The sequence below is a fragment of the Dipodomys spectabilis genome, unplaced genomic scaffold (genome assembly GCF_019054845.1).
Source record: "Dipodomys spectabilis isolate Male_0828 unplaced genomic scaffold, ASM1905484v1 ptg000457l, whole genome shotgun sequence".
NCBI lineage: Eukaryota > Metazoa > Chordata > Mammalia > Rodentia > Heteromyidae > Dipodomys > Dipodomys spectabilis.
In genome coordinates this window covers 1,167,501-1,183,281 of record NW_024871134.1, presented here as the reverse complement: position 1 = coordinate 1,183,281, position 15,781 = coordinate 1,167,501, and the positions used below count along the sequence as shown (strand labels likewise).

Below are 15,781 nucleotides of genomic sequence, written 5' to 3'. Positions count from 1 at the left end.
CATGGGGGCTGATCCCAGGGGACACAGGACTGACCCCCAGGGGCATGAACTGGCCCAAGGGGCATGGGCTTGCCCAAGAGGACACACAGACTGATCTGGGGGAACTCTGTTCAGTGGACAGACAAACAGCAGGTCATCACTAATACCCCGTGCCACAGTGAAAACTGGAGACAGCCCCCTCCCCAGTTTCCTTGGCAGCCCTCCTCTCCATGTCTCCTCAGCAGTCCCCGACTCTCTGTCTCCTCAGTAGTCACCCCTTTCTTTTTGCTTCATGTCACTACTGCTGCATATCTCTTAACAAATCTCAAAGGTGCAATATTCTAGCCCAGGTTTCAAGGAAGCTGGAGAGCCACAATAATCAATAGCAAGATAATTAACACAAAATCCCAATTCTTTGTTTATCAAATTAATGTCAACATAACAATGTAGGTAATTAGAGGTGCATCAATTTAAAATCAACCAGGAGCTCTTGGCTCATGCCTGCAATCCTAGCTACTCAGGAGGCTGAGATCTGAGTCTCCTAGGTTGAAGCAGCCCTGGAAAGAAAGTCCATGACAAAAAAAAAAAAGTGGATGTGGAACTATCACTCAGGTGGTAGAGAACCAGCCTTGAGCAAAAAGCTAAAGTGCAGCACCCAAGCCCTGAGCTCAAGCCCCAATACTGGCACCAGCATTTTAAGGAGAGGAAGACAGACAGGTAGACAGACAGACTAAGGAGTGTGGTCTAGAATATTCTATGTGTGTGTTTTTTATGTTCAGTTTTGGATGTGCGGAATAAAAAAGCTAGACTTACCTCTCCACCACACAAAGCAGTTTACAGCACTGCCTATCACAGTCGACAGGTGCCCCATTCTGCATTGTTGCTTCCCAGAGAAGCATCCGCTCCAGCCTGCTCCTCCCCTGAAGATGCAGCGAGCAGCCTATGGTGTCTGCCTTTGGGGACTTGAGCATAGGTCCCTTAGGCCCTGGCTGGGGAAAGCAGGTTTACCTGTGGGGTGTCATCCCAGCAAGCAGTCCTAGTGACCACTTGTCCAGTGTTGACCAGAAGAGAATTTGATGCCAGGCACCTGCAATCCTAGCTACTCAGGAGACTGAGAGCTGAGAATTGTGGTTTGAAGATAGCTTGGACAAAAAAGCCCATGAGATTCTTATCTCCAATTAGCCACCAAAAAGCTGGAAGTGGAGCTGTGGCTCAAATGGTAGAGTCCTAGTCTTGAGTGAAAAAGCTAAAGGACAGTGTCCAGGTCCTGAGTTCAAGCCTTAGGACTGAGAGCGTATGCATGTGCACGCGTGTGTGCACACACACACGCACGCACACATACACACACACACACACACACACACACACACACACACACACACACACGATCTTGCAAAAACAGATCATATCGCTTGAGCCGCAGTGTTGCAGAGGTGTGCCTGTGTCCCACTGCTGTGTCTCTGGCTGTGGCCTCTGGGTTGTTGGGCTGCACAGTGTTGTTCTGCTCTGCTCTGCAGTCTAAGAGCCTGGGCCCCATCCAGAGATTTTCTCAGTTAGCTTTGTCCCTGTCCCTGCTTCCCTAACAGTATTAGAGCAAAATCAATGCTGATTGACTTGTGCATAGGACTGACAAAATCGTGTTTTCAGAATACCTCAAATTTCAATTCAAGCCTCGTTATCAGTACACAGGCATGCACACACACACACACACACACACACACTTCTGGAAAATAAAAGCTTGCTTTGATACTCCGAGAAAAGATCTAAAAGTGATTGTGTAGCACTGTCAGTCACTTCTGTGCCTTAGATTTTGCTGCCAGTGTGGAGGCGAAGTCTTGGAACCCAGCACTTTGGCATACATGGCCTTGCGTCCCAGCCATCACTCCTGGACATGCGGGCTGGCGGGGCTGGGGGGCACAGCCTGTCCCGCAGGCTGCCCAGACCAGCGGGGCACATGTCCCAGGCCACAGCTGAGCCAGGGGGAGGGTGGCGACATGTTTAAGGCATTTAAATGACAGTGCATTTCTTGAAACAAAACAGCTGGCTTCTGCTTGCACTCTTCCTCAGGAAGCATGTGCTACTGAGGAATTCTCAAGACCTCACCCCTGAGAAATCTGATTCCCAGAAACAGGTGTTTGTCAGACTCTGAGGGCCTTTCTCGATTGCTCAAAATCTTCTCTAATTGCTTCAGAATCTTAAGTGGAATTTAAAAAAGACAATGGCATGGCCATTTTCTCGTCCTCCCTTCCCCGCCCCCCAATACATAGCCCAGAAGAATCTATGGAGAACTTCATAGGAAGGAAGGCTCTAAAAGTTTGTAAACAAGGAAAAGACTCAATGCATAAAATAAGCTAACAGAAAGTGAGCATAGAAATAGCTAGAAGAGTGAACCCAACTGTACTCAAACACATCAACTCTGGGTTAAAGTAATTGTTTTCAAAATACATTTTTCATGTGTCATCAAGTCATCACATTGCAAATTCCCTTGCGTTGTTTTCTCACAGATTCTTGCTGGAACCTGTGTGATTCCTCAGCTCTTCAAAATCCCAGTGGTATATTAGAATTACATGGAAACATTTAGAAAATAAATCTGGATGCTGGTGGTTCACAGCTGTAATCCTGGCCTTTTCAGAGCCGAGATCTGAGGTTTGCAGTTCAAAGCCAGCCAAGGGAGCAAAAAGCTAAGCAAGAGTACAAGGCCCTGAGTTCAGCCCTAGTGCTGACATAAAGAAAGGAAGAAGGGCTGGGAATGTGGATTAGTGGTAGAGTGCTTGCCTAGCATGCATGAAGCTCTGGGTTCGATTCCTCAGTACCACCTAAACAGAAAAAAAAAGAAAGAAAGGGAAAAAGGAAGAAAAGATAAGGAAAGAAAGAACAATGTTGAACCAAAAAAAGCCCAATGTACAGAATGTTAGAGATTTGAGTAAAAATATACATTATATATAATATACATATTGTATGTAATATATATTATATAGCATGAATCCCATTGAAAGAAATAGCTTTAAAAGGGGAAGAGATGATGGAATAAGAAAAAAATATTAGGGGGAACGAGTTTGATTTAAGTTCCTAATGTGCATGTATGGAAATATCCTTTTGTATAATGAATGATAATTTTAAAAAGATAAATCTCTATGGATATTATTTTAAACACTTAAATTACTATATTTTGTAATTCCCCATGCCCAGAAAAGTATAAAAATGTAGACTGAAAGGTAAATACTAAATTCACAAGGGCGGGAGTACAGAGGGAAATACAGAATATGTTTTCTTCGTAAATCTGCTAATTACACTTTAAGCACCTTGTTTACTAAAGCTTGGTGTCAGCTTTGTGCTTTTTGGTACAGAGATGTACCAAAGTACAGAAGTGTAAAAGAGAATGTCACCATGCAAAGACTCCTGAGGTTGAGGGTGTTGGTATTCAGCATCTCCTAATAGCCTCGTTTCACCATTTGGGTCTGCCGAGTCCCATTAGTGACAGAATTCCTTCCTGTGAGGATTCCCACTCACATTGTTGAAAACGCAGCCTTTGTGCCACATGCCAATCCCTCTGGCAGAGGTTTGAGCAGAACTTAGCAGACATTTCTAAACATTCTGAGCATTTCAAATGGCCTCCATTGACCAGAACGCCTTCTTAGTCGGCGCTGGTCCACGCAGCAGGCCTGCCGGGCTGCCAGAGGATTGTTTTCTCTCTCCCTCAGTAAAAAGAAAGAAAAGGAAGTCACAAGCAGGTTTTTAATTGCATTTGATATGCCAAATCAAAATTTGTTTCTACGCGAAGATGCTCTTTCTCTGAAAAATAGTGGTGTGTCACATGAGTGTTACATATCATAATGGAATGTTCCAGGTTGGGAAGAGCCAAAGGTGCTGGGGAGTGCCCGCAGCACATTGTTAGGGTATAGCCCGATTCGTAGATGATTTGTGGTGGAGAGAGCCTGACCCCTGAGTAGTGCTGGTCTGATGGCATGTGAAAATTGCCTGCAGTCCTAGCTGCTCAGGAGGCTGAGATCTGAGAACCCAGGTTCCAAGCCAGCCTGGCAAGGAAAGTCTCTGATCTCCAACTAATCAGCAAAAAGCCAGAAGTGCAGGCGCGGCTTAAGCAGTAGAGTGGCAGCCTGGAGCGCAAAAGCCAAGTGAGAGCTGGAGGCGCGCGCATTTGTGCACACACACACATACAAACACACACACACACACACACAATTTAAAAAATCACCCTTCTTCTTGCTTTCTCAGGGTGAAACCGGGCTGCCAGGGTTCCTGGGGTCTAAAGGACAAAAAGGAGAACCTGTGAGTATTTCAACTTTGAGCCCAGAGAAAAATATCAAAAGAAAAAAACATACTTTTCCAGAGCAACCATAATTTCATAGTCTGTGGTTTTCTCTTTTATTTGATGAGTCCAGACAGACAAAAAACAAACGTTCCCCCCTGATCTGGCCAGTGCATAGCTCAGCTGCCAGAGAGTTCAGAGCAGCAGAGTGGCCTGGGCCCTGGCACAGCAAGGAGAGAATCTGGGCCAGACCCTCACATAGCTGGAGGAGACAGGAGAGAGTGTGGCAGAGCAGGAGAGCAGGTGCATAGATAGCCCCTGCAGACAGCTTGCAGAGATGGGGCAGGCTGCCCTCGCCAGGCTCAGCAGCCTCTGGGGACCGCGGCCAAGCTGCTCCAGAGGAGGCCCTGCCTTAGCATCAAGATGTGCTACCACTGTGCCGGGCTGGTGCACGCAAGGCCGCCACTGCCAGGGGAGACACTGGACACCTTTTCTGGCACAAGCAGGCAGTTAGCTCATTGTGCCATTGCCACCCTAGTGAAGGGACACAGCGTCCAGAAACAGCTTCTCCTGGGAGCAAGGAAGAATCAATCACCCATGCCTGGTTCTGTCTTTCTGGGGAACCCTGCAGCCCAAGTAGAAGGGGAGACGAGCAGCAGCACTGCCATCGCCACTCCTGTGGGACTCTGCTCCTTCATCTGTCTCCTCTGATTTCTGTTACTTCTGATTCTATGTATGTGTTTTTTTTTTTAAGCAGGCTTTGTGAATGGCTTGCCTTTTATTTTAAAACTTGTTAGGGGCTATCATGCAACAACTCTCTAAGCCTTGGTTGTGTGAAGCAGGTATTTTTAGCTATTGGTATGAGTTACCAGGTGTGAATGCTCCACTATGAAACATCATACTGCAGAATTAAAATCGATGATGCCTTTTGTCAAAGTTCTGATAGTGATGCAAATTATATTTATCAAACAGGTGAATATGCAATAGAAAATAAGAAATGCATATTGTACTCTTGGATTATCTTACTATTTTTCTGCTTATTTAAAATTAAGCACCTATTCCTGATAGAAGGGCCACCAGCAAACATTGCCTTCAAGTCTCTTCCCAACCCTCATCTGAAGCTTTAATTCTCTGGGAAATGTAATCTGAGGCAAATTGTAACCATACCAGCTAAGCCAAGAATGCAGGGATGGCTACTACAACCATGGCAGCCAAGTGTGGTGGCTCACACCTGTAGTCCTAGCTACTTGAGAGGCAGAGTTCAGGAGGATTTGAGTGGTTTGAGACCAGCCTGGGCAAAAAGTTACCAAGACCTTATCTGAATCAATAAGCCAGGTGCAGTGCCGTGCCCCTCAGTGCAGGCTGCAAAGGAGGCCGAGTGTAAGAGGATTGAGGTCTGAGGCAGGCCCTGGGGTGCAGAGGGCTATGGGCTGACTCCAGTGGTAGTGTGTGGTGTCTGTGAGGCTCTGAATTCAAATCCTAGCATGAAAATGTGTCCCTAGGGCAGCAAGGCTAGAGAAAGTAAAATACATGAGTGCTTCTTGATTGGCCACAAGTGTTCCAAATCAGGTGCTGTGGCCACGCCTCCTTGAGGCAGCCCCTGGTGTCAGTGCACAGCGCTCACACCCTCCCTTCCTTCACAGGGGGCGCCTGGGGCAGGCGGGTCCCCGGGGATGAAGGTGAGTGCCTGGCGTCCTTGCCCTCGTGTGGCCACACCGCAGCGAGCCTCTGAATCTGGCCGTAACTCTTGACTCTCCCTCCCACTGGCATTTTAGGGAGAACTGGGAGACACGGGTCCACCCGGCTGGCCGGGGAGCCCAGGACTGAAGGTATGGCTGCTGATGGGGTGGGGTGGGAAGGGCAGCCACACCCTCTCCAAGTTTGAAAGGAGCCTGGGTGTAGCTCCCGGGGACCTTGTTCAGGGCGATTTTCCCACCGGGCTTTATCACAGCTGTAGCAACCTCTGCTTCACCACAGGAGTCAAAACTTCTTTTTTCAGCGCACATAGCATCCCTAAAAGACTTCCCACGTACACACAGTCGGCTAAATCCATGATCCTGAGCTGCACCCGTGAAAGGACTGGGATCCAGGGTGCTGTCTCTAAACCACAAGTACCCAGCATCCCGAGAGGGAGAGGCTGAGGCTCCCAGCTCTGCGCCTGCGGGAGTGCCCAGAAAGAGCCTTGTGAGGGAAGGGCAGGAGAGATGTGCACTGTGGGCTCCCAGCCGTCCCTGCTGGTAAAACCAGAACCATTAGTGAAACATCTAGAACCACCTTAGTATCCCCAGAGGAGATGCCAGCATCAGGCATAGAAGATGAGGCATTGGGAAGTCTATACCGGTCACATCCTGTTCTACAGATACTCAGGTTCAGGATGGGCATGGTGGCACATGCTTCTAATCCCATCTACAGGAGAGTAATGAGTTAGAGACCATCCTGGGCAAAGTTTATGAGACTCTACTTTCAAACAAAAGAAAAATAAAAGAAAGAGGGACATAGCTCAATTGCTAGAGTACTTGCGTAGCAAGTGTGAAGCCCCCACCCTCCTAAAAACATTCAGGACTAGGTCTTTTCAACAAAGGAAGAGCAAGCCACCTTCTATTTCAGGGTGAGCAAGGACCGCCCGGCACCATGGGGCCGCAAGGACCGTGGGGAGACGTCGTAAGTACTGTCATCAGTTCCTGGAAATTAAGATGTGGGAAGTTGTAGGTGCTCATGTAGCTGAGTTGTGCTACATTTCTCAAAGACATAGCTTCCTGTCCCCCACAGAACCTCAGCTCATCCCGTGTCCTGTCATGTCCACAGAGCCCCAGCCCACCCCATGCTCTGTCATGTCCACAGAACCCCAGCCCACCCAGTGTCCTGTCATGTCCACAGAGCCCCAGTGCACCCCATGTCCTGTCATGTCCACAGAACCCCAGCGCTTTCTGTGTACTGTCGTGTCCACCCCGAACCCCAGCCCACCCCAAGTCCTGTCATGTCCACAGAGCCCCAGCCCACCCCATGCTCTGTCATGTCCACAGAACCCCAGCGCTTTCTGTGTCCTGTCGTGTCCACCCCGAACCCCAGCCCACCCCGTGTCCTGTCGTGTCCACAGAGCCCCAGTGCACCCCCTATCCTGTCGTGTCCACCCTGAACCCTAGCACATCCCCTGTCCTGTCATGTCCACAGAGCCCCAGAGTACCCTGTGTCCTGTCATGTTCATAGAACCCCAGCGCATCCCATGTCCTGTGATGTCCACAGAGCCTCAGCCCACTCTGTGTCCTGTCGTGTCCACAGACCCCCAGTACACCCCGTGTCCAGGGCTACTTGTAGAACTCCCTCCACACAGCCCCTGCAGGGTTCTTGAGGAGTCAGCCCAATAAACTGGTCTGGGAAACTGAATGACTGCATTGGCCATGCACACAGAGGGTTCTTGCAGTAAAACTGGAAATGTCAGGACATAAAGAAAAGCCAGAAGAGAGCCAATGTCCCAGCATGGATCCCCACCTATGGAAAGCACTGGAAGCATCTGCTGTCTTCTGCTCTCCTCATGAGAGCCTCCTGCCCCCTGAGAGCAAGTCTGAGAGCTGAAAGATTTGTATCTCTGTCTCCCCTCCCTTCACCTTCCCTTCCCTTCCCCTTTCTTCCTTTACCTCTCCCCTCTTCCCCTTCTCATACCCTCCTCTCTTTTCCTTCTCTTTCTTTGTGTGCCAGTTGGAGGGGAAAACTGAGGCTTGAACTCAGGTCCTGGGTGCTGTCCCTGAGCTTTTTGGCTCAAAGCTGAAATTCTACCACTTGAGCCAGAACTCTACTTCCAACTTTTGGCGGTTAATGGAATGAAGATAATTCTGTCTCTGTCTCTTTGGCTGTTTCTCTCCTCTCTCTGTCTCTTTGTCTGTCTCTTTGTCTGTCTGTCTGTCTGTCTGTCTGTCTGTCTGTCTGTCTGTCTGTCTGTCTCTCTCTCTCTCTCTCTCTCTCTCTCTCTCTCATTCCATTATATCCAGTCAGCTTCACTTAGAACAAATCACCTATCTCAACTGTATTTTTCCTACCAGGTCCAAACCAACCCATCTCCCTAGAGATGGTTAAATTCTGCTCTCTTAGGAAGATTCACAGATGGAATGGTGATCCTGATGATCTTGATAACAGATGTTCCCATTGCATGTTCCCTTTAATTCTGAATTTTCCAGGGATTGCCGGGGGAGCCGGGGACTCCAGGAAAGCAAGGCGATAAAGGAGAGAAGGTACAGTTTACACATCCCTGGCTGTGTGGAGTACAACACACTCAGGGTCATGGAAGTTCAGGGTGAGATGGCCTGGGGTTCAGGGGAGACATTCACATAAGATAAGCCCTGGACAGTTGGGCTGCAACTGTGCACTGCGGCTGTCCTGGCCCTGCCTGACTGTGTGCTGCGGCCAGCCCAGCTCTGCCAGAACCTTCGTGTGCCCAGAGGAGTACAGCTAGAGATAAAGACAGAAGACAGGAGGGGTCATCTAGAGAGGACAGAGGACACAGAGGCTGTCCACACAGACACCAACTCTGTTAAGAACTAAAGACTCTCATCCTTTAGGATAGATAGATGTCTGTGTTGTTGAAGCATGTCCACACTGAGTGACTATATGCACATAATAGTTGACTGTCTAAATCAGTGCCGTGTGTGCGAATGGAATGTGTTTCATGATTCTACTGACCTTATGTCCAGAAACTCAGTATGAATGTGAAGGCTGTGCGAATGAGAGGTTGGTGCCTGCAGTGACCTAGCTCACTGCCCAGCCTTGGCCAGTGTGTAGCGGGTGGATGCTTCTGGCCGGCCAGGCCCGGCTGCTCTCAATAAGGTGGTCTTGTTTCCTCAGGGGGATGCAGGCGGGACCACAGGCCCCCCAGGACTCCCAGGCCCAAAAGGCGAGGCCGGCCCTCCAGGGAGAAGCCTGCTTGGGGAACCGGTACGTGCCAACCTGCCAAGAAATGGCTGGAAACAGCTCTGAATGTGTGCTGGAGAGAAAAATAACTCGCGGGATGTCTTCCACATGATTCGGGGAGGAGTCGGGGCCCTCTGAATCCTGAGCATAGATTTTTTTCCCCCTTTTTGCCAATATTGAAGTTTGAACACAAGCTTATTCTGCTTGCTTGCTCACCTGGTGCTGTTACCTAAACCATGCCTCCAGTCAATACTTTGGCTAATTAATTGGAAATAGCGTGTCAAGGATTTTTTTTTTTTTTGTCTTGGAACCATGATCCTCAGGATCTCAGCCCCTTCAAAAGGTAGTATTGCAGGTAGGAGCCACTGGTTTAAAACCAAAACCTTTCTCTGCCTGAAGACAAAGATGACATTTCCCCCTGGGCTGTGCCCAGGCTGGTGCTGACCGCGTGGTCCTCTGGTGCACTGTGCCAGGCATCTCCCACAAAACTGCGGTGCTTTATTTTTAGTGTTTTTTGTTTTGTTGGTGGACTGGAGTTGAGTCAGGGCTTCAACCTTGCTAGGCCAGTGCTAACCCGTGGGTTGTACCTGCAGCCCTGCTTTTTGATGGCTGTCTTAGAATAAGCTCTTGCTTTCCACCCCCATGGTCCACCCACATTGCTGGAGTCACAGGTGTATGCCAAGATAGACCTTTGCGGGCTTCTCCCAGGGCTGGCCTGTGACCCTCCCAACCTCCTCCATCAAGCCTGAGGCAAACTTTCCTACCTAGACAAGACTGACCATGAACCTTGAGCCTCCCAATCCCAGCCGCTCAAGTATCTAGGACTACAAGTGTGAGCCACTGGCCTCCACTTCATTTTAAAGTAATTATATAAATACCTTTAACCTACTGAGATTTGTCTGAGTCGGAGTCCTTAATTCTTTGTGCAGAAGGGGCTTAACTCAAGTAAAATGAACAACGGATTGGGACTTCTAGACTGTTTTCAAGGTCTTAAGAAGTTGTTTGTTTCTTTTGTTCCCTTTCAGGGGTTAGATGGACGGCCTGGAGTGCCTGGACCCCGAGGCCCAAAGGTACAGAGTCCTCACAGCTGCTTCAGGAGAATAACCACATGGTGGGCTTGCACTAACGGGCCTGCTTCTCCCCACAGGGCGAGCGAGGGCTTCCCGGGATCCATGGCTCCCCAGGGGACGTGGGGCCCCCAGGGGTAGGAATTCCCGGCAGAATGGTAAGTGTGATCCACTCAAGTACTTTTTATTTGTGTATGTGCCAGTATTAAGGCTTGAACTCAGGGTTTCCCACTTTCATTTGGCTCTGTTACTCACGGCTGGTGCTCTACCACTTGAGCCACAGCTCTGTTTCTACCTTTTTTGCTGGTTCATTGAAGATAATCTCACAGACTTTTCTGCCCAGGCTGAGTTTGAACCATGGTCCTCAGATCTCAGCCTCATGAGCAGCTGGGATGAAAAGTGTGAACCTCTGGCACTGGGTTCCTCCTCCTCTTCACAAAGCCAGCAAAGCTGCCTTGGGAGAGGGGACATTGGGCTTGGGAATCACTGGGCTTAGGGGGGCCACTGGCAGGACTGCTCCCCACACAGCATCCACACAGGAATGTGGGGACTCAGTTTATGACTCCAGAACTTTAGGAGGACACATCAAACCATAATAGCAAAAGCAGAAGCAGCCATTGGAGATGAGAAATTGTTAAACAAAGAAAGTTACTAAGGAGATAATGAATTTAAGGAAACAATCCACTAGGGTCACAGTGTAAATTGGAAGGGAACAAATGGCTTTCACAATGGCAGTGATAAAAACACTTATTTTAAAGATAAGAAAAGAAAATTGATGATGAGGTCTTTACTTGGTGTAGGCTGTGAGTTCCTAAATCCCTGGTCCGTGGCTATGAAATGAAGATAGAATCAATGTCATTATGGTCTCTCATCATCTCAGCTTCATTTAAGTTTGTCCAAATTCTAGTTTTCTAAAAGTAGGAAATAATAACAGATAACGTTTTAACTCAAGTCCTATGACTAAACCCTGGTTCCAGTGATTTCTGTGAGAAGGAAGATGGGAAAGGAAGCACTGGCGGTTTGTGATCAGGTAGAGTTCAGCCACTGTCGAGTCTCACTGTCAGGAACAAATGAGAGATGCCCCAGGGATCTGAGCAAATTGCTGACACCCAGCCACAGGTGTGTAGTGGAGGATGGCCAGGGCACAGTGTCCAGAGTGTGGAGAAATCTTTTTACAAAACCGGTGATGTGTGGACAGTCCTGGGAGAATTGTAGTAACCATTGCTCATTTTACACAGGGCTCCCCGGGACCAGCCGGAGAGCCAGGTGTTCAGGTAGGCTGTCAGCACAGCAAATCTGATTCTTATTTAGAGGAAATAACTGAAAGTCCTTTTAAGAGACTTTTTATTTTCTTCCTTTTCTAGGGCCCACGAGGTCTCCCTGGGCTGCCAGGAGCCCCCGGGAATCACGTAAGGCTGCTCTTGACTAACCCTCCATTCCAACACCCTGTAGCCAGGCCAACCACAGGTCTGACCCCCACACCTCTGTTTGCAGGGAGCTCCGGGGAGAGACGGGAACCCAGGCCCCCCGGGCCCACCAGGAGAGCCGGTACGCAGACAGCCTGGGCCTGACTTGTGTATCTTTAATACATTAGGAGTCAAACTGTCTACCTAATGGGTTCTGTTGTCCAAACTAATTAGAATTCTTGATGACTACACGGTGATCTTTTTTATCCTGTTATTTTGTAGAGAGGGAAAAAATGTTCAAGCTGGGTGTGTGTGTGTGTGTGTAATGCTTATTTCCTAAGGGTAGAATTCAGCTGTCCACTTTTGCCCAGGGCTAAGCCCCAAAACCTAATGTCTTAGTTCATGGGAAACACAGATAAAATATATGCTCCAATTCCCGTTCTTCCTAATTCTAGTAAGGGAATTCGATTTTTCTAAACAAAAGTTTTTGGGTAAGTTCCCTATGGGTACTTTGGTTCTGTGGCTTTGCACTTCTGAGCTGACCAAATTATGAAATTTGGCTCAGACACTGAGCATGTGTTCCAGAGTTTTATTTTAGGATAAACCTTGCTTTGAGCAACAGTGCAATCCCTTTAAATAGCCTCAGACTCTGCCATTCTCATTTGAGAGCCATACGGTCATAGCATTGCATTAAGAGTTTTGTATAATAAAATCCAAAGCTGATTTCTGGCTCCTAAACCTCCCCAGGCCCTTCTGCCTCCCACCGGGCTCATGCCATGCCTAGCAGGGACGCTGCACAGAGCCCCCTGTGGCCAGCATCAGCTCTACTGCTGGGCTCCTGGGGACCCCACCCTGCCTGGAGCCCAGAAAGGGCTCTGTGGGCACAGAAAAGACTCGGAAAGAAAACTGATTTAGACTTGAGGCCAGAACACAAGCCATGCTAGCTATGTTGGTCTTCTCCAGCATTAGAGCAGTTTCTTTGAACTTCCATGAGAACCAGCTGGAAGGCAAGTCCATTCATCTCATAATCGTTTCATTCCTCCACAGCTCAGCAGTTCACTTTGCAAAGGGCAACACTCACTCTTTGGATGAGTCATTCATTACTCTTTTTTTGGGGGGGAGGGGGGTCCGGTCATGGGGCCTGAACTCGGCCTGGGCGCTGTCCCTCAGCTCTTCAGCTCAAGGCTAGTGCTCTACCACTTGAGCCACAGCGCCACTTCTGGCTTTTTTCTTTTTGCTTATGTGGTGCTGAGGAATCAAACCCAGGGCCTCAGGCATACAAGGCAAGCGCTCTATCACTGAGCCACCTTCCCAGCCCCTCATTACTCTTTTTGTGTGTGCTGGTCCCAGGTCCTGAATGCAGATTGTACTCAGGGCGTGGCACTGTCCCTGAGCTTTTTGTGCTCGAGGCTCTACCACTTGAGCCACAACTCTACCTCTGGCTTTTGACTGATTAATTGGAGCTAAGAGTCACAAGGACTTTCCTGCCCCTCTGTCTTTGAACCTCAATCCTCAGAGCTCAGCCTCTTGAGCAGTTCGGGTTACCGGTGTGAGCCTCTGATGTCTTGATAGATTTATCTTTATACATTACTGAAAACCAGAAATGTGGTAGGAAATCATGCGGGTTGGTATGTCATGAAGCTAAAGCATATGATAGAGTTGAAACAATGTCTAAATTTACATGTTCATGTGCAAGAAAATGACTTATTTCTCAGAAAGTTCTGAGTGTTGTCAGTGCCACCCATGGTTTCTTGACTTGGAACCATGCTAAGCTGTTGACCTGGCAGTGAGGGTCTAGAAGCCCTTCGTCTGGCATGATGTCTGTGTGTGCACATGGCCTCCATAGCATGTGCTCTGTGCTGTCTGTGTACGCATGTACATTCCTGTTCCCTCTCCTCTTCCCTAACGACAGGTTGCACTGCCTCTCCTGGGAGATGTCGGCGCCTTGCTCAAGGTATTCTGCAACCATGGAAGAAGTGTCAGATTAATGTAGGAAAAATAAGGAAGGAAATTTTCACCAGAAACTGACTTAATTGCTTAGCTTGAAGACCAGTTGCATTGTTAAATGGCAGAACATTGTTAAGATAGAAAAAGGCCTGTGCATTTCCATAAACTGTGCCATTCTTTCTCTCCAGTCTTCTCCTTCTTTTTGGCTTGGGAGGGAGAGGGAAGATGAGCCACAGGAAAGGAATGAGAAGTCATGTCACGACACCTAGTAGGTGCTGTGCCTCTCTGAGCAGTGACTATTGGCCTACTTGTCTCTGTTATGAACCCTAACCCTCTGGAGAGGAGAGGGAGAAGGAGGGAAGAATAAGAGGGGGAAGAGGTGAGGAAGAGGAGTTTATTTATATGAGTTTATTTATTGATATATACCAATACTGGGGCTTGAACTCAGGGCCTGGGCACTGTCCCTGAGCTTTTTTGCTCAAGGATGGTGCTCTATCTCTTGAGTCACAGCTCCACTTCTGGCATTTGGCTGTTAATTAAAGACAAGAGTCTCACAGACTTTTCTGTTGGGGCTGGCTTTGAACTGTGATCCTCAGGTCTCAGCCTCTTGAGTAGCTGGTATTACAGACATGAACACTGGCACCTGGCGTGTGTATCCCTGCTTTAAGAATTGTCTTCTTGAAGAGCTGGTGCCAGCTAACAGTTCGGAGACAGTTTGCTGTAGCATCTTCTCCCATCATGTAACATTTGTGCCCTCAGGGGTCACATTTTCGGGACTGTTCTTTGAGTTAAAAATATTAGATTGCAAATAGCCATGGGTTCTAGCCAGCTTCTCCTCAAGGGCCAGTTTCAATGTTCTTTATATATTTAAATATTTTGCCCTTTAATGAAAAAGATGGAGAAATAGGAACCTCCAGTCCCAGCCTTCTGATGATGGTTAAACTATATCACACACTTAGTGGCCCTAATTGTATGCCTTTGCCAGTCATGTTCTTATTCCAGACTTACTTAAAAGCAAGCCTTTCTCAGGACTTTTCCCTCCTGCTGTTTCCTTAGGGAGGTGATAAGATTTAAGTTTATCTCAAGAGCTCTGGCACTTAACTGTCAGCTCTTCCAGTTAACTAAAGGTTGTGGAGAAGGGAAGAGGACTTCCACTTGGGTTTTCTGTCTTCGGGATTTGACACTGGGGTCGTGTCCTGGTCCCTGGGTCCACTGACAAGACGCCCAGAACTCTGCAGAATACCAGTTTCCTGCCAAAGGAAAAACCTTTTCCTACCAGTTTCTTCTTTCCGTGTCATTCCATGCCTTATCTTATTGGTGGTGTGAGCTCTTTCATAGCTGTTTATTCCAACCTTCAATATTAGCTCCCTGACCTTTTGAGGGGAGGTGCTGCTCCTGGGGCTTGAATTCAAGGTTTGGGTGCTGTTCCTGAGCTTTTTCACTCACAGTTGGTGTTCTACCACCTGAGTCACAGCTCCACTGTAGGCTTTTTGGTGGTTAATTGGAAATAAGAGTCTCACAGATGTTCCTGCCCTGGCTGGCTTCAAACCATAGCCCTCAGATTTCAGCCTCCTAGGAGCTAGGATGACAGGCCTGAGCCATGAGCACCTCCTTTTTTGTGTTCTATTTTTTGTTTTTTTGGGTTTTTTTGTTTTTGGTGCCAGAAGTAAAGTTTGATCTCAGGGATGATACTCTTGCTTAGATTTTTGCTTAAGGCTACCTGTTGCTCTACCATTTGAGCCACCGCTCCACTTCCAGATTTTCAGTGGCTAATTGGAACATCTCATAGACTTTGCTGCCTCAGGTTGGCTTTGAACCACAATTCTCAGATCTCAGTTTCCTGAGAAGTTGAATGCTACCAGCTCCTGTTTTAAACATGTTAGTAAGCAATAGAAATTTATATTTTTGAGACATGGGGTTTTTTTCTTATCTATTTGGAATCTTCCTTCTAAATATCATCAAGATGTATTTGAAACAAAACCTCATAAATTCATAACTTCGTGAAAGCTTATGAATTGATGAGCTTTGTAAAAATCAAATTCCTCAAAAAGTAACTTTTTGTTGTCAGGTAAATGCATTTCTGAGAACAGAGACATCGAAAGTGCTGCAACCTCATATGCAGGCTGCACGGGTGGTTCATGCCTGTAATCCCAGCTGCTCAACAGACTGAGATCTGAAGATTATCGTTCAAAGCCACCCCAGGCAGAAAAGTT

General features: G+C 47.8%; 1 protein-coding gene across 1 annotated transcript in view; it reads left to right on the top strand.

The window, feature by feature from the left end:
• Col19a1 (collagen type XIX alpha 1 chain) overlaps positions 1-15,781 on the top strand; it is a 224,029-nt gene that overhangs the window by 168,989 nt on the left and 39,259 nt on the right. Inside the window, exons 17-27 of the mRNA XM_042668576.1 lie at positions 4,213-4,266; positions 6,022-6,075; positions 6,854-6,907; positions 8,419-8,472; positions 9,083-9,172; positions 10,174-10,218; positions 10,296-10,373; positions 11,454-11,489; positions 11,580-11,624; positions 11,710-11,763; positions 13,534-13,575. Coding sequence (XP_042524510.1) covers positions 4,213-4,266; positions 6,022-6,075; positions 6,854-6,907; positions 8,419-8,472; positions 9,083-9,172; positions 10,174-10,218; positions 10,296-10,373; positions 11,454-11,489; positions 11,580-11,624; positions 11,710-11,763; positions 13,534-13,575 — 606 coding nt within the window. The remainder of the gene's footprint in view (positions 1-4,212; positions 4,267-6,021; positions 6,076-6,853; positions 6,908-8,418; positions 8,473-9,082; positions 9,173-10,173; positions 10,219-10,295; positions 10,374-11,453; positions 11,490-11,579; positions 11,625-11,709; positions 11,764-13,533; positions 13,576-15,781) is intronic.